General features: G+C 36.5%; 1 protein-coding gene and 1 pseudogene across 1 annotated transcript; one reads left to right on the forward strand and one right to left on the reverse strand.

The window, feature by feature from the left end:
- Positions 1 to 8931: 8931 nt before the first annotated feature.
- On the reverse strand, positions 8932 to 12014 carry LOC132314652 (pentatricopeptide repeat-containing protein At2g37310-like; annotated as a pseudogene).
- A 1055-nt stretch (positions 12015 to 13069) lies between these two features.
- LOC132313111 (F-box protein At5g07610-like) lies at positions 13070 to 15597 on the forward strand. Its single transcript, XM_059811772.1, has 2 exons — positions 13070 to 13366; positions 13959 to 15597. Exon 2 carries the CDS (start codon positions 14067 to 14069, stop codon positions 15387 to 15389), a length of 1323 nt encoding a protein of 440 aa, XP_059667755.1. The 5' UTR covers positions 13070 to 13366; positions 13959 to 14066; the 3' UTR covers positions 15390 to 15597.
- The last annotated feature ends 2667 nt before the right edge of the window (positions 15598 to 18264 follow it).

Below are 18264 nucleotides of genomic sequence, written 5' to 3' on the forward strand. Positions count from 1 at the left end.
AATAAAAATCACTCGCAATAGAACGAATCTTTGTAGGATAGGGCTATGTTGAGGGTGTCGAACCTCAAGGACTATGGTGGATTGTTAAGTATAAAATTAATCTTTATTTGATTCAAGAGAAAGAAGATTTGGTGTTTTCGAATTTCTAAATTGCAATAAACCTAAATTAACAAAGGTTTAGATCAAAGTGGAAAATTAGGGATTGACTTCACCACTAGCCTCATAACATGGTTAATTGTCTCAACTATGGGGAATTCACACTTGCGCATATTTGGAAATCAAGTGGCTACAAACGCACTTCGATTCAATTAAGAAGTTATATATGAATAAATACTAAGCCATAACTCATCTTCGGTTGGCACGAATTGTCTACTTAACTACTCTAATTTACCATGCAATACAACACGTCTTCCCTAGGCATAAATTATCAAAACGTTCATTTATATAGTCGTGTAAGCTTCATTGCATGATAACTACTTCTACCGTTAAGAGAAACCCTTAGCCGCCAATCTCTCACAATAAAATTGTTTGATTTTTGATTTAAGCAAAATTAATTCTAAGACGAGATCAATTTCATCAAAAACCAATTATATTCATTAAAAACCCAATTGCTTAGGAATACTAAGTCAATTGCCCACAATCATGCTATCAATATACATAAACTATAAAAATCTCCAATGTTAAGAACAATCAAACCATGTTGCTCGGATGAGGGTTATATCAATGCCCTAAGAAATGATTTAGCAACTCATGGAGAGGAAGAATGTCATCATTGTTGGTGTAGAAGCCATTTCCATGGACCGCCAAGTGGAATCTTCAATCTTCCAAACCCTAAAGCCGCCAAGCAATGCAAAAAATCCCAAGCCCTTTTATTTATGTCTTTTTATCTTATTTTATAGTAGAGAACAAGTCATAAACCCCCCTTGGATGTGCTCTCCAGCTTTTGGGGACAATTAGGCCCATATGGAAACAAAGAAGAGTGATTTTGTAGCTTTCCCGCAACTTTTGGAAACTTTCAGGATGTAAGTGTTCGAGCACGAACATCAGTGCTCGAGCTTTGGGTTTAGTTGTAATACCCCTAATTTAACAAGGATAGTTCTGAAATTTATTTAATTATTTAAATTATGTTTTTATTTGTTTAGTTGTGAATTTGTTGATTAAGTGTGACTTTATTTATTTTTATTTATTTCGTGGTGGATTGTGAATTAATTAATTAGTTTTTATTTATTTAGTGGTGGTTTGTGAATTAATTAATTAGTTATTAAATTGTATTTTATTTTCTGTTTTACGTTAACTTGGAATTTTATTGTTTCTTTAATTGAATTAATAATTAAATGTTTTAATTAATGACTAGGTATAAAAGTGTGGTTAGGGTTTTAGTTCTGTTTAGGTTTAATTTAATGAGCCGACAGGGTTTATAAACTAGGTTATGTTTATGGGCCGAGTTTCAGACTTTGGATATAATTGGATTTAGGTTTTTGGTTGCCTATAAATATATAAGATAAGTCTGCTTAGGGTTTTAAGAAAAGTAAAACCTATACACGCCTGTGGAGGCAGAGAGAGAACAAAGGAGGAATTTTGCAGTAGGAATTGCCGGAACCTTAGAAGACGATGGAGAGATTTTGAACAAAAGTCTCAAAGGCAAGTTCTAATCCTATCTCTTTCCCTTAGGCTCGTGTTCTTTACACAACTAATACAATTCCAGGATTTAATAAGGATTTAAATTGAACTGTATTGCATATCCTGAATGCTTAAAACTGATTGTGTTTCTAAGTTGTTTAATGGTTGTTTTAAGTCCTTTGTTGTTGTAATTTATGTTAATTCATGGAAATTGATGAGTAATAATTTTAATTAATTCTGTATTATGTTGGGAATCACTGAAATTTATTTAGATTGCAAGTTTGATGTGTTAAAACAGTTGGGGTTCGGGATTGCATAAACTGCTAGTATTAAATTCTTGTTACAAAGTTTATGCTTTAAATTAATTTTGGTAATTGAACAAAGAATTTAATGGATTCTGGAATCAGTGGAACCCAATTTGAACATCCAAGTGCCTTAGGAATGGAAGTCGGATCAACAGAATCAAGTCGGACGTGAAGGAGATGAAGGAACGGAGAAGAGCAGGCTCTTATTTTTGAAGAGCCAGCTCATTGGGGAGAAGAGCAGGCTCCATGTTTATATGGAGCCGGCTCTAGAGGTCTTGGAGCCGCCTCCATGCTTAGGAGAGCCGGCTCCAAGCTTTAGAAGAGCAGGCTCTTCCTTTGGGGAGAGCAGGTTCTTGGTTGGATTTTTGTTTTCCATTTTTCTGTGACTTTATGAGCTACGGAACTCGGATTTTGGGATTTTTAGTTTCTGTTGGAAGCTATACTGAGGTGTTTAGAGGTGGTCTAAGCATGGTTAAAATCCTTGAGAGAAGGTTATGCAAAGTAAAACAACTTTGTTTTAATGCAACAATGGACAATGCTTAATTAATCAGTTTACTGTGTTTTTGTTAAAAAGGATGCAGAATTGCTTAGCACTTAGAATAGAAGTTCTTAGCAATAAAATTCTCAATTAAACTTATCCCAATGTTATAAAATAAGCTTGTGGATTTAAATGGTTTAGTATGCTTATTTGGCCCTAAGTTGGTTTACACTTTGGATGGAAGGAGCTGCAAGATGTTTAAGCTTTGGTATTAAAATTCTTAGTGATGTTTTGCAGTTAGTCATGTTCCAGAATTACTAAAAATAAACCTGTGAACATTTATTTTCTGTTATGGTTGGTTAGAATTAATTGTTTTACATGTATAACCTGTAATATCAATTAGTGGACATTTCAGAGTAGTATGGATTAAGCTTGTTAATTGACAATTATTTTATCATGCTTAATATGGAACAATTGATATTTGTACTTAGTGTTTTATTGTCAATTGTGAAATGTATGGATTGGTTGATAGTTATATTTTTATTTATTCTATTAACTACCGGATGGATTGGATTGTATGCACCGGTATGGGACGGTGACATACTAGGTTTGGATTTGGCTCAAAATTGCTATATCCTACCTATACGGAATAAGGGAATGGATTAAAAATAAATCCTACTTATATTTAGGCTAAGTCAAAGAAGCTGCACAAGCTGAATGACTAGCTAGCTAACTGGTTATCTATGTTAAGTCTGTGCAGTTGAATAAGCTGAACGACTTACTAGATTTATTATGGATTGTTATGAACGGATATTAAATATATGTTTATGGTACCACGAGAGGAGCTTGAGTCTTAGACTCGTTGGTTAGGGTGCGTATATGCAGTGGATGCGTAGCTGGCTATAGTAGATTGAGGTGTACCTTGTTAGGCTTAGGTACTCATGCCTACCTTTGGGTGCGTTTTTGCATGTTGCCTTCTATTCAGGTTGAGGCCCCTACTGTAGTCCAGTAAATGTCCCTTAGTATGGATATATATATATATATATATATATATATATATATATACACGACTTATATAGTTATTGTTGAGTTGGTTAGAGTGTATATGCGTATCAAGTCTCTGCTTGGATTGTAGTAGGTTAGAACTTGTTCGTGGGCCTGACCCACTCCTATTTTTCCAGGTGTACATCAGTTCCAGGCTTGAGCTTGTTCGTGCTGGGCAGAGAAGATCTTCCATTCTACCGACGATGTAGGACTTCTTTCCAAATATTTGATTTGGATTTTATCTTCAGTTTACTTTCATTTAGTTTGGTTTCAGGGGTCCACTGGAGATGAATTCCCGAGTTGTTAACTTATAGAGGTTTTGGATTATTGGGATTTAAGTATATTTAATATTAAAGGTTTTTATATTTAGTTTTCTTCCAGCTTAAACTTTATTTATCAAATTCATTTTGTCATCTGTGTTCGTATTACATATTAATTGTTTGATATTTCCCTCGGGTTTTGGCTTGGGCCTGATCAACCCGTGTCTCGGATCCGAAGGGTATCACATTAGTGCTTGAGCAACACTTCCACACTAGGCCAAATTTTGATCCGAAAATTTTCGAAGCGTTTTTTCTTCCATACTTAGTTTTTTTTTCTTGAATTTCTTGCATCAGTTTTCGAGCACTGAAGATTTTTGGTCAAGCACTAAGCAGTGCTCGAGCCCTAGGAGGTTGTGCTCAAGTCCTAGAACCTGAAGCTTCGTTAAATCTTCTCGGTTAAGTCCCGAATAGGCCCCGAACATCTTCCTAAGCATCGGGAACATCACCATAAGCTCCAAATACATGGAATTGCCCGTCTCTTTGGGTAAAAACCTACAAATAGCAAATAAATGAAAACAAACATAAGAACTGAGATAAAGGCATTGCTAAACCATTAACATATGCACGTTTCGAATATGTAATATTCATTGCTTATCAACCTCAACATTTTGTAGTTTGGCTTCAACAAATAAATTTTATGCTCATTTGTGATCTCAATTAGAAATGTGTATATCATACTGTTCAAATAGAATAAAGGTAATGAAGATGATATATCATATTGGACAAGCTCCATGATTTGTATGGAGCAGTAAAGTGTAGATTTGAATTGAAGAAAGGAGAGAACCAAAGAGACACAACTACTTCAACATAAGAAGGGCAGACCAAATTGGAGAAATGATTAGCCCCATCCCTATACATGTCCTCCATTTTTTTGGAGGATTTTCCTACAAGTTGAGTTAACTACGTTCAATTCTGGTATATAAAACTCCTGCCACATCTTTACAGCCTCTAGTAAAAGGCTTTGTCACTTTTGTAAATGAATTAATAATATGCGAGTTTTCAGCAGGATCATCTAGAGAAGTACTTGTAATTTTTATTTATTTGTTTGTTTTTGTTGATACGATAGAGAAGTACTTGAATTGATCTGATTTGAAAGTTTAGAATCAATGAGATATAGCATCAAATTGCATCTGCTTATTTGCCATCAACAAAGAGGAAAGGTCCAATTTCTATCAACAATCAAATACCAAAATCTTCCAAAAGATTGTTTGCTGATATAGTATCACATGTGCATGCATGAATTTCAAAATGTTCATAGAAAAACAAAATTGTCAAATGTGATCATTATAGGTTTAAACATTATTAATTTACAACTAATAAAAGGAAGGCTAATCATTGGCATGTACTAGCTTAGATATATACATACATGAATTTGATAGCTTGCCTGCCCAGTGAGGTGGCAAACCCTGTCCTTAACTCTTCTCTAACTAGTGAGGACATCGTCTACCAGGCATGTCTAGGCCATGCTTGGGACCACCATGGTGGTTGCCTGTAATGTGAGTGTTGCGGGAATCGGACACCTTAAGTGCCAAATACTTTCGAATTGGACTTGGTAAATGTGGTTGATAAGTATGTGGTGCCAAACTTGAAGGCATAGGTGAATTCATTGGGTTTCCTTCAGCCCACTACCACAAGAAACTTCCTTATACTTTGATATTGATCAAGAAAGATTCTGCCGGATGCCATCTCCACCACATCAGTCTGGTGCTTTTGAATTCTGGTATTTTGGGGGAGTCCAGAGGTCATTTGTATCTTATTGATTATAATGATGGTACCGGATTTAATTTCAACATTGCTGAGATGGAAAGTGATTACTCCAAGTGGTCATTGAAGTATCGGGTTAGCCTTAATTGGATGATGGTTGATCTTGCATCAAAAGAGGAGATGGTTGTCCGCCCTGATACAGTCAGAGTGTTTTATGCAGAAGATGATGGGGATGTGTTTTTGGTGCTATTTATAGACACAACTATGATCATCTCCTACAACATTAAGGATAACACCTTAAAGAAGCTTGATGATGTAGCACTTCATCCTGTTTCTTTTTCTCGTGATCTTTCGTGGTATGTCCATCAATACATTGAGAACCTTTTTCCTATTTTGAGTATCACATGGGTCGGTTGGTCACTACTTCAGTGTTTTATGTCCCATCAATTTCATTTTATGGTTGTTTGTCACCAGTTAATTTAGCATTATCTTGTTTTATGGGTTGTGATTCTTGTGACTATTTTGTTAGGTTTGTGGCTCAAAATTTGTGCGCAGAAAATTAATTTCCTTTTTCGTTTTGGAAGCTGAGAGAAATAGTTTCCTGATTGGTTTTGGAATCCAGAAGACTTGGGGAAAAAGGCTAAAGATTTGGGAAAAAAGTTATTCCTGCTATTTTAGAGTTAAAGATGGATATGGTAACTCCTTGTAGGTAAATTGATCCTTGTCCAACAAGGAATTGGATTTAAAGAATACATGTCCAACAAGGAATTGAGTTTTGAAGACTCTATAAATAGAGATAGGTATGAGGGGTTTAGAGAGAGAGAAAAGAGATAAAAGATGTAAGGGGTTTAAGGGTGAGTGTTGTGAGGAGGGAAGAGTATATGTAATTCCCGAGTGTATACATGTAGCCTCAAAAGAGATGATGAGTGAGTGAGTGAGGTTTTGACACGTGGTTGTATATTATCTTCCTTGATTCATAATAGTGAAATCTCTCTCTCCCATGGACGTAACCCTAGAGTTGGGTGAACCATGTAAAATATTGTGTTGTGCATTGATGTGTATGATTGTTATCTCCATATATGCTTGTGTTGATGTGACGTGATGATGCTTCCGCTGTGTGTGATGAATGATGGATTTAACTCTCAACAACAGCCGACCGTTGAGTGGGTTGGAAGGAGTTAATTATCCTCAACAATTGCTATCAGAGCCGATGGTGGGTCAGAGCTTGTGATTAGTCCTGAAGATCAGTAGAAGAAGATTGCTGCGAAGTTTGTCAGAGCAGAGGATGATAGTGAGGTGCTGTGGAGATTCAATCAAAGTTGATGATGACACGAAGGTATGAAGAAGGTGGTGGCGTGAAGACCATGAGGAACAAGTCTTGTGATAAGCCAGAGGATGCTCATTTTCAAGATGGGGCAAAGGTGATAGAGGTGAAGCCCACGAGGAACAAGTTTTGAGGACAAGTCAAGAGTAGGTGCTAGTTCTCAAGATAGGGTAAGGGGTGTGAAGAATGAAGGGGTTTGCTCTAAGCCCGATAAAGAGTAAAGGGGAATAAGATGAGTTGAAGATTGGTGGGTTGCCATGCGTGAGCAATTGAACACCAACAGGGTGGATAAACTAGATAGAAGAAAAAATGAAGAATGATGAATTTGAGAAAAGGTGGAGATTGTTATAGTGTTTTTCAAGTTCATCATAATGCTTTATTTGAGGTGGAGAAATTTTCAGTTGAGGTGGAGCTATGAAGAGCTTGAGGTGGAGGTATAAAGAGATCCTTATTCGAGGTGGAGCTATGGAGAAGCACGTGAAGATAGAATTTTGAGCCAAGGTGGAGATTGTTAGGTTTGTGGCTCAAAATTTGTGCGCAGAAAATTAATTTCCTTTTTCGTTTTGGAAGCTGCGAGAAACAGTTTCCTGATTGTTTTGGAATCCAGAAGACTTGGGGAAAAAGGCTAAAGATTTGGGAAAAAAGTTATTCCTGCTATTTTAGAGTTGAAAATGGATATGGTAACTCCTTGTAACTAAGTTGATCCTTGTCCAACAAGGAATTGGATTTGAGGAATACTTGTCCACAAAGAATTGAGTTTTGAAGACTCTATAAATAGAGATAGGTATGAAGGGTTTAGAGAAAGAGAGAATAGATAAAAGATGTAAGGGATTTAAGGGTGCAGTGCTGTGAGGAGGGAAGAGTATATGTAATTCCCGAGTATATACATGTAGCCTCAAAAGAGATGATGAGTGAGTAAGTGAGGTTTTGACATGTGGTTGTATATTATCTTCCTTGATTCATAATAGTGAAATCTCTCTCTCCCATGGATGTAACCCTAGAGTTGGGTGAACCATGTAAAATATTGTGTTGTGCGTTGATGTGTATGATTGTTATCTCCATATATGCTTGTGTTGATGTGATGCGATGATGTTTCCGTTGTGTGTGATGAAGGAGGGATTTAATCCTCAACAATTTCACATTATTTTAGTTTCATTTTCTATCTTAATATTTATGAAATTGATTGATTTATCAAGTTTGTAGTTTGCAGTTCTAACAGTGTGCTTATAAAAATATTGTTGCTTTTGTACTATCATACTGAAATTAAGCCTGCTTTTCAGTATGCTGCTACCTCCTAACAACACCCAGTGTTGTATTTCGTGCAGGTCACGAAGATATAATGACATTTTGGTGGATCCAAACCAGGGTCAAGAATGCTTGGAAGCCTTAAACTGCAAGTAAAGATATTCCTGAAGAATAGTAGATAAAAGAAAAATTAGAAAGCCAAAAGCCTCTCTGGTAATTCTGTTCCTCTGGAGTCTTTTTCTGTTTCAGGAGTAATTTAATAGCTAAATCTGTTACTGTAATGCTTAATGCACTTGCTTTGTTTATAAATACTTTGGATCAAAAAATATATTATACGGACAATATCTCATTAGAAAGAACAATAATCTAGCTATAATTTTATAGAAACGTAACTTGTACGTAACTTGTATGTAAGTTGATGAAGGACTTGATGCAGCAAATTCAGTGTGATTTGGCAAATGGGAAGATGAAGTGCTCAGGCATTGAAGGAATCAATCACACTGGACTGGACTCGAGATTCGTGAGGTGGACGTGCGAAAAATATCCTAGTCAAGAAAGAGTCTCAAGACTTCCTTCTCCTTTAGCAAATGACATAGTTATGGATGTCTAGGTTGGAGCTTCAGAAGACCCTGGGCTGCTCATGAACATGATTTTGAAGTTATGACTCTTGGGTAACAGGACCCATCAAATCAATTACTCATATGTTTATTGCTGCTATCATGCTCTTGGATTTTTTTGCACTATATATGTACAAAAAAATTCACAGGCCTCATGCTTCTGAATATCCAGGCATCAATGTAAATTATTGAGGTCCTGTATGTGTATTCCGTAGATTAAAACCCTAGGACTATTCCTTGTTTGCAATAATTTCATTAGTTAATGATTTGATGCTCAATTACAAACACTTTCCTCATCAAACTCATCCACCAAAAGATAAAACCCTCTTCCCTCATCAACTCCAGCAATCTGTGTAACATCCCATAATTTTCTTCAGTTCTTCCATTTGAAACATCTTTGGCTATAAAACTCTCTAACCTTCCTGCAGTTTGAATCCAGCTACTACCAGTGATCTTCTTCAACCCAATATTCTTTTCCCCCACACGTTCAGCTTCTTCCCATCTCCCAGCTTGTGAAAATAAGTTCGCCATGATGATATAATTTCCTGTATTTTCAGGCTCAATCTTGAAAAACCGATCACAAGCAAACTTCCCCAGTTCAATATCCCTAGAAACTGAAGCCTCGTTAAGTAATGCTCCCCAACAAACCTTGGCACTAGGTTCAATTGGCATTCTAGAAATGAATTCCACTGCTTCAGATAGCTTCCCGGCTCGGGTTAGAACCCCTACCATGCAAGCATAATGCTCAACCAAGGGATGAATACTATATTTCGGAAGCATGGCATTAAAGATCTTCCAAGCGTCATCTACCACTCCAGAATGAGCACAAGCCGACAATACTGCCGTGAATGTCACAGGGTCTGGCTGAGTCCCATTACTCAGCATGTTATCAAATAGATTAAGTGCTGCATTAGCATCTCCATGGTCTGCATATGCTGATATTATTGCCGTCCAAAGAATCACACTCCTATCTCTTGATTGATCAAAAACCCTTTGTGCACCAAGAAGAAAGCCCAATTTGGCATAAGCATCAATAATGGCAGTTGCCACATAGATATTCTTATCCAAATTGTTTCCGACTGCATATGCATGTACTTCTTTCCCTCCTTTTAGATTTGAAAAATATGATACTGTAGGAAGAAAGCTTGAAAGTGTCACTGTATTCGGCATAAATCCAGTCACCTGCATTTCTCTAACCAAGCCAGTTGTTCTGCATTTCCCTCATGCCAGTTGTTCTGCGCCAGTCCTGAAATGACAGCATTCCACGTACTCAATCCTGGTTTTTTCATTTCTCCAAAAGGATGCATAGCTTTCTCAACAAATCCATGAACCATGTACCCAGAAATAATTGCACCATAGGTAATTTCATCCTTTTCCCTCATCCATTCAAAAAGTTCTCTAGCATAATCCAAGCTACCACATTTCGCATACAACAAAATAAATGAGTCGCAAACCGAAAGATCCATTTCAATTTCATTCTCAATTACACACCGCTGAACATCCATACCAAAAATAAGATCATTCGACTGAGCGCAGACCTGTAGAACACTAAGTACTGTAACCTCATTAGGCCTTACATTCTCAACACCCAACATTTCCTTGTACAATCTCTTGCAATCTTCATAAAACCCTCCTTGAGAATACCCTGCAACCATCGAATTCCTGGACACAAGATCTTTTTCAGTCATCATATCAAACAAAGTTCTCGCCGCAACAATATCATCACTTCTCGAATAGTATGTAATCATAGCATTCAAAACAAAGATATCTGAATCAAACCACTTTGAATAACAAAACCATCAACCAATATTTTAGCCAAATTTGAGTTCCGAAACAAAGACGAAAATGCCTTTAACACGCAAGTAATTGTAAAATTTTCCGGTTTTGCAGACGATGATGAAGAGAGGAAAGACGAGAAGAGCTCAAGTGTTTCCATGTGCATGTTGTGATGCGAGTACCCAAAGAGCATAGCGTACGTTCCAAGAGAATGTGTTCCGAGGAATTTCATCGAACACTTTGTAAAGTCGGATACGAAGTAGTGGTGAACAATATGAGTGCAGTGTGAATCTTAACCTGAGCAATCTTGTTCAAGCCACGTTTGAAACTTTGGGTAGAAAGAGACATATTATGGTTGGGTTCATAAAGGATCTCGCGCATACTATAAATAGAGAAATGAGCTTCCAGAGTTTTACCTTCTGAATGGAGCTCAAGTTAGGCTATGTTTGATATAGTGGAAAAAAACAAAAGAGATGATAAAAAAAAATAATTAAAAAAAATTAAAAAATAAAAAAAATTGATACTGTGTTTGGTTGATTAAGAAAGCAAAGGCAAAGGCAAAAAATATAGTAATCATGTTTGGAAAAGAAATGAAATGAAATTATTTTAATGAATTTACTATTATACTCGTTTGTATAGATTTTGTCTTCTATAAAATAAGGGTAAAATTGGTATTAATAAAATTTTATTAAAAATTATTGTCTTTTCTTCCCTTTCTTTTCATTTCTTCCCATTTTTTAAAGGATAACAAAACCAACCAAAATGCCTAAATTGTATCTTTCCAAATCCCTCCATTTTCTTTCTTTTTCTTTAATAAATGATGCATGGCCAAACATGATATTTCATTTCCTTTCTTTTCCTTCCATCACCCTCCAACCAAACTGACCCTTAAAGAAATCACATTAAAAATAGAGTTAATCTTAGTTTTATATTAGATTACTAACACATTAAAAAATGAGTTAATTTTATACTTAGATTACTCTTGTTTATAAATTTTTTAAAAAAATTTAATATAAATTTCAATAAAAAATTATAAACATACTTTTAAGGAGTTAAAATTAAAAATTATCACAATCCTAACACACAATTGAGTTATAAAAATGTGGAAATTTATTTTGGGATAGAATAAATATGTATATATATATATATATATTATTATTATTATTATTATTATTCTTGTAGTTGGCATATAATTGTAAAGTTGTTAATGTCTTTGTAGTTCGCCTATAATTGTAAAGTCGTTAATGTCTTTTTGCATAAGTATGGACAATGCTCGTGTCCAACTCAGGTTGGATGAACATGTGTACAAAAACACAAGGTAGATTTAAATTGGGTATTATTCAATTATTCGGGTTTAATTGAGATTTTTTTTTTTTCCTCTATTGCGGAGAAAAATCAAGACTTTCCAATCACACACTAAGAAAAAAGAAATAACAATGGCAAACCATACTCCAAATCAGACAGAGTTTGAGTATGACTGGATTGCAACCGTAGAACTTGATGAACTAGACGTACGACTTCCAAAAGACTTCGTAGACCCTTTTTCTCTACTTTCCTTTTTCTCTCTCCAAGAAAGACCATCAACGTCAGTTCTCACTGGTTTTGTTCAACGCAGCTGCCGCATCGCCATTGCTGACCATCTTTGCTCACCTTTTCATCATTGGTCCATGCCACCGTCCATTAGTCAGTCTTCTGTAACAAATTTTAGTTCAAAAAACAGAGACGTGTTGAATAATTTAGATTGCATTGGATTTTGGGCTATGATTAGATTATGGGGATGAATTGATTGCACTAGATTTGGGGTTAGGGTTTGACTATGGGGATGAATTGGTGGCGGCAACATTTGTGAGCTGTAAGTTTAGTTGTTGGAATGAGTTGGTAATGGTGAGAGAGAAGCAAAGGTTGTTATGGTGACATGGAAAAATAGAGAGGCTTGAGACGATGAAGAGGTGAGCAAAGATGGTCAGTAATAGGATAGAGGCGACGGTGGCGGCGTTGAACATTAAGAACTAGATGGAGAGAGAGAGAAAAAGGGGAAAAAAATCATACCAATGGGTTAAACCCGAATAATTAAAAAATACCCAACTTAAACCCAACTTTTTTATTGGACCACATTAGCAGGTTGGATGAATTGGATTGGTGCTCAAGCTGTTGGGTATAAAATATCTCCTTGTAACATTCTCTCACACTCAAATTCGCAACACCCTCGTTGTGGTTGGGCTACCCTGCCTATTCAGGCCGGGTACTTAGCGTGTGGCACCGAATCAAGGATTGAATCTGGTTCTAGTATCAATGGGCACTTATCCATTTATCCAAAAAGTAAATGGATTAGATATAGGCTACTTTACAGACTATCCATTTATACCTCCATTCCCTCTCTCATTCGGATTGGATATGGAATAAATTTGGAGACAAGCATTGTTCTGAAGTAACCCATATATAATAATTTTTCTATCTGTCCACGAAACACTCCATCAGGAGAGTTTAGTAGTTTAGTGTAATTTACCTTGTTTTAAATTAGCCTCTCAATATTTATCACCGATTAAATTAACCCTTTGAATTATCGGTTGTTATCCCTTAATAATAATTATTTCGATTACTTAATTTGAATAAATTATATATTAATTTTACGATTAGGATTGGGAAAGAAAAGACTGGAACCTCCGACTTTCATCAGCACCACCACTCTACCACCGCCAGTGATTCCCAAATCTTAGATCCCATTATATAAATCACTCTCTTCATTCTTATCCCCTCCAAATCCCACCCTCTCACATTATCAATTTCGGCAAAATCGAAAGAGATACAACTGTCCAAACCCAATTTCTCATCGTGATTCACATGGCCTTCTCGTCCGCGTCTTCAAATTCGTCGAAACCGTCTCGATGACCAGCGAGGCTTTACGTGAAATCGGTGTTTAGTTCCCTATATATGTAGGTATCTATGACTCGCGAACTGAATCGGTTTTTTTGTTCTGGGTTTGCGTTCTTATGTGGGTTTGTGGCTGGTTTGCTTCCAACGAGAGAAGAAGTGCATCAAGACGAGATTTTTTTATTTATTTATTGTTCTGGGCTTGTAGTTTGTTGATTGTATGGTTGATTTTATATATATATCGATTCATTTTCAACTCAAGTGTATCTGTTTTACTAAATCACATTCTCTAATCTGATAAATTATGGTTGTTGGTAGTGGTAGGAGATCGTGGTTGGTGGCGATGGGGTGGTGGTAGGAGACACATAGATTGTGGCCGGGGCGGTGGTGGTAGGATTTGGAGAGGAGAAAGAATCGAGAGAGGAAGGGGAATAATCTATTTTAAGTAAAGAAATAGTGTATGTGATAAGGTAAAATTACCATAAAAATTACAGGGAAAGTATTAATTACATAATATAAACAGTTACTAGTTTTAAAATTTTGAAATTGAATCCGAAAAGACCGAACCAAAGCAATCGGTCGTATGTTAAAGTTGTCAGTCAGGAGTCAGTTTTATTAGGTTTTGATTTTATTTCCTATCTATCTAATATATAGGCACAAGGCAAGCGGTAGCATAAAGCTGAGATCGAAAGGGTGCGTCCAAGGCAAGCGGTAGCGTAAAGCTGAGAAGGGTGCGTCCGATTGAGATATCAGAGAATAATAATGGCTTCTCACTTTAAAAGGTGCCACCGTAATAATTCGCAGAGACCATCGTCGGCCCAAATCTCTGTCACCGTCGCTGCCGCTGCTGCTGAAATCATCGGCAGCAACGCCGACCTGGTGGTGGAGATCCTTAGGCGTCTGCCTGTGAAATCCCTCCTTCGATTCAGGTCAGTCTCTAAACCATGGCTCTTTCTCATCTCCAGTCACCGCTTCTCTCTCCTCCACTTGCTACAGCAGCAGCATCCACAATTCGTTGATCCCAAAATCTCCGGCCTTTTCTTATCCAATAGATACTTCCCTGAATTCATCAGATACATTCCTCTCATTCACACTGACTTGAAGAAGAATCGATGTAATAGTTCTACTAGTATTAATAATGGTGGAGATGAAAACAAGTCACTTGCTTTCCTCTTTCCTGACATGAATACTACTACTACAACAATCATAGAAGACTCTTGTTGTGGTCTTCTACTCATCTGCTGTGAAACTAAGCAGTCGAATTCTTGTAACCGATGGTCTTACCATGTTTGCAATCCTACTACCAAGCAATTCTCCACTCTTCCCTGGCCTTTTACCCGCACTCGCAGTCATCCTCCTGACTATTTATATTTGGTTTTTGATCCTTTGAAATCACCTCACTACAAAGTTGTTTTACTTCAAAGTTCACTAAAGGGTTGCTACTTGTGTCAAGTACATATTTATTCCTCAGAAACCCATGCCTGGCGGGGGCCATATCCCAATATTGGTTATCATCAGTTACCATGTAATGTGAGATTAAGTAGTGGAGTCTATTGCAATGGTTCCATCCACTGGATTTCCTTCTTCCCACTACCACATAACGCTTCCTTATACTTTGATGTTGATCAAGAAAGATTCTGTCCGATGCCATCTCCACCATATCGGCCTGATGCTTTTAAATTCTGGCATTTTGGGGAATCCAGAGGTCATTTGCATATTATTGATTATATTGATGGTACCGGATTTAATTTCAACATTTCTGAGATGGAAATTGATTACTCCAAGTGGTCATTGAAGTATCGGGTTAACCTTAACTCGATTATGGTTGATCTTGCATCAAAAGAGTTGATGGTTGTCCGCCCTGATACAGTCAGGGTGCTTCGTTTAATTCATGGAGAAGATGATGGGGACGTGTTTTTGGTGCTATTCATAGACACAACTATGATCATCTCCTACAACATTAGGGATAACACCTTTAAGAAGCTTGATGATGTAGCAAACCATCCTGTTTCTTTGCGCATTCCTGTTTCTTCTCATCGTTGGTGGCGTGTCCATCGATGCATTGAGAACCTCTTTCCTGTTTGAGTATCACTTGGGTTGGGTGGTCACTATTTCAGCGTTTTATGTCCATCAATTTCATTCTATGGTTGTTTGTCACCAGTTAACTTAGCAGCATCTTGTTTTATGGTACTCATTGACAACTTGGGTTGTGACTATTTCAAATTATTGTAATTGTAGTTTCATTTTCTATCTTAATATTTATGAAATTGTTTGATTTATGAGTTTGCAGTTCTACTGATGTGCTTATAAAAATCTTGTTCCTTTTACACTATGCTCATGGTATCATACTGATATTAAGTCTGCTTTGCAGTATGCTGCTTCCTCCTAACAACACCAAGTGTATTATATTCTTATTATTAGAAGACATGATATGTCCCAAATACTATACTGCATTGTATTGCAAATTTATAAGATATATAAATCGTATTTGAAAGATGAATTCAAATGTATAAGATATATAAAAATGTGATTAACAACATTTGCCACCAAGTAAAGCTCTTCCAATTTTATGCCTAAGTTGCACTAGTTGTCTTTGTTTATTTGTGTAATCAGTATCCTCTTCAAATGATAATTTTGTTATATATTTTACTTCTGTCTATCCTTGTACACTACAAGAATTTTATGCTACACTGGCAGTTTTTCACCAGCAATTCTAGAAGTGCCAGAATTTATGTTATTTTATAGTTTTGTCTGGCAGTTTAGAGCGCCTGACTAAAAAAGCGGCATGTTTGGACAATCAAATATTACGTATTGCTTGCGTCAAGGTCTTCAGTGTTCTTACACAGGACTCTACAGAACCCTCTATACTCTCTTGGTAGGAGATGATCTGGGGTGCTCTTGGCAGAAGTATACCCTCTTTCTCATGTCAGTGCTCTTGCCTCTTCCATCGCTGTATGTTTGGACAATCAAATAATTTCTTTGCTCATTAACAACTGATCAGATCAGGTTCTTTGATCATGCACAACTAATTGAATCAGTTCTTGAATCAACTACAACTTCAATATTCAATCGCATGCATCAAGTATTGTCTGGCTCAATCAGGTTTTTCTACTCACTCTCTCTCTATATATATATGTACACACATACATATTATCTCCATGAGTTCTGTGGATTCACTAAACTCATTTCAGTTTTAGCTTGAACAAGTTCATTTTCAATTGAATCTATCATTTCAGTTTTTTCACACATTTGCAACATAGTACTTCTAAATCATTTAGAAATCTGTGAATCGTTAAGAAATTTGTAAAATAATTCAGAAATCATTATAATACAGTATGTGTAAACAGATTACCATTTTGCCGTTGCTTGCTAATTGTGTCCATTAAAACTCTCTCCACCTTACTTTCCCTGTCTTAATTGTGTGTTGTTTCATTCTGTTGTTCAGATTTTTTATTGTTATTTCTTAAGAAGTCTGTAGTTGATTTAGGTACGAGTTAGTTTCTATCTATTCCTCTTTTAACCAATTTTATATTTGATATGCACTTTCTGACTATATCTTGTGACTTTTGATCTTCCATCCTATGCTAGCACTTTTTTTCTTTGTTTTTATCTTGATTGAAGTCGTTAATGGCTGAAACAGTGAGTGACCTATCTTTTTTTTTCCCCTTCCTGATCCTGCATTTATTAAGGAGCTACAAAGGCAAACGGAGGGGAAGACATCCCAGTTACAAAATAGTTAAAGAACACCCGCTTCCAGAAATTGGCAAGCAGGGGGATTACCAAGAATTGATCATTCAAAAGGAAAAACATAGCAACACAGAAAGAAGCAGAACTCCCTCCTTAACCACTTTACATTAACAGATTAAAAACTGAAAATTCTCACCAGCTCTTGCAACTTAATATCCAAAGTGTCTGCCACATTTCAAATAATTTGACAAGCAGTTTTCTGAGGATTAACAAAGACATTGTCATGAGGTTTCAGGTTCCTATACCACCACATATTCCAGATTGTAAAAGTGAAAGTTAACTTCCAAAGCTTGCCACAGTTAGTTCTGGTCCTGGACTGAGAAACGAACCATTCACCAACTGATCAAAGTTATTCACCCTGCTCCCATCCCAATTGAACAGATATCCCAACCACCTCTGTATAACTTTAGCAAAGCTACAATTGAAAAACATATGATCTCTTGAATCAGCATTTAACATGCAATTATTTCATATTGGAATAACAGGCATGATACATCTTTGCTGCAAATTGGTCAAAGTAGGCAGCTTGTCTTGGATGGCCAAACTAGAGGTCACACTTGCCACCGGTCTCCCACCATTCCAAACAGCTCGGACCAGTACTTCTTAGGGGTTTCATATCTATAGTATTTTCAGAAAGACTTAAAAGTTGCTTTGACCATATTTTCTTCTAATGGAATCAGAGCCTGGATTGACAGGAACATGAGTAATCTGATTCCAAATTTCAGTAACCTCGTTCACCATGAATTCTGGTGGAACTGATCTTAGCTCCTTTAGGAACATCAAATTATTTGATAATCCTGTGACCATAAGTCTGAACTAAGGAAGCACCATTCCACCATGGGTCCAAGAAAAATTTTAGAGATTGCCCCTAGAATTGGTCGTTTGCTGACATAAATTCCCTGACCCCTAACAGATTCTTCCAGAAGGTCAAGTTATTATACATCAATGAATTAGACCAAATAGAATCACGCTTAAGGTAAAGATTCTTCAACCACGGAATCCACATTATATCCTTTCTTAGTCCCAAAATAAACTGCATTTGGTGGCCTTATCTATTTCTGCAAGTCTCCTCCAGATTTTGGGCAAGCAAATGAAGTTGAAGTATCTTATTCCATTCTAGAAGATGAAGTATCTTAGAATTTATTTTGCCTTCCCAAATGAAGTTTTTTATTTCTTTATTATTATTATGTTTTATCATTTTCTAAATCACAAC

Source organism: Cornus florida, unplaced genomic scaffold (genome assembly GCF_030987335.1).
Source record: "Cornus florida cultivar Cherokee Brave unplaced genomic scaffold, ASM3098733v1 CherokeeBrave_3.0.0_Hap2_Chr06, whole genome shotgun sequence".
In the NCBI taxonomy this organism is placed as follows: Eukaryota; Viridiplantae; Streptophyta; class Magnoliopsida; order Cornales; family Cornaceae; genus Cornus; species Cornus florida.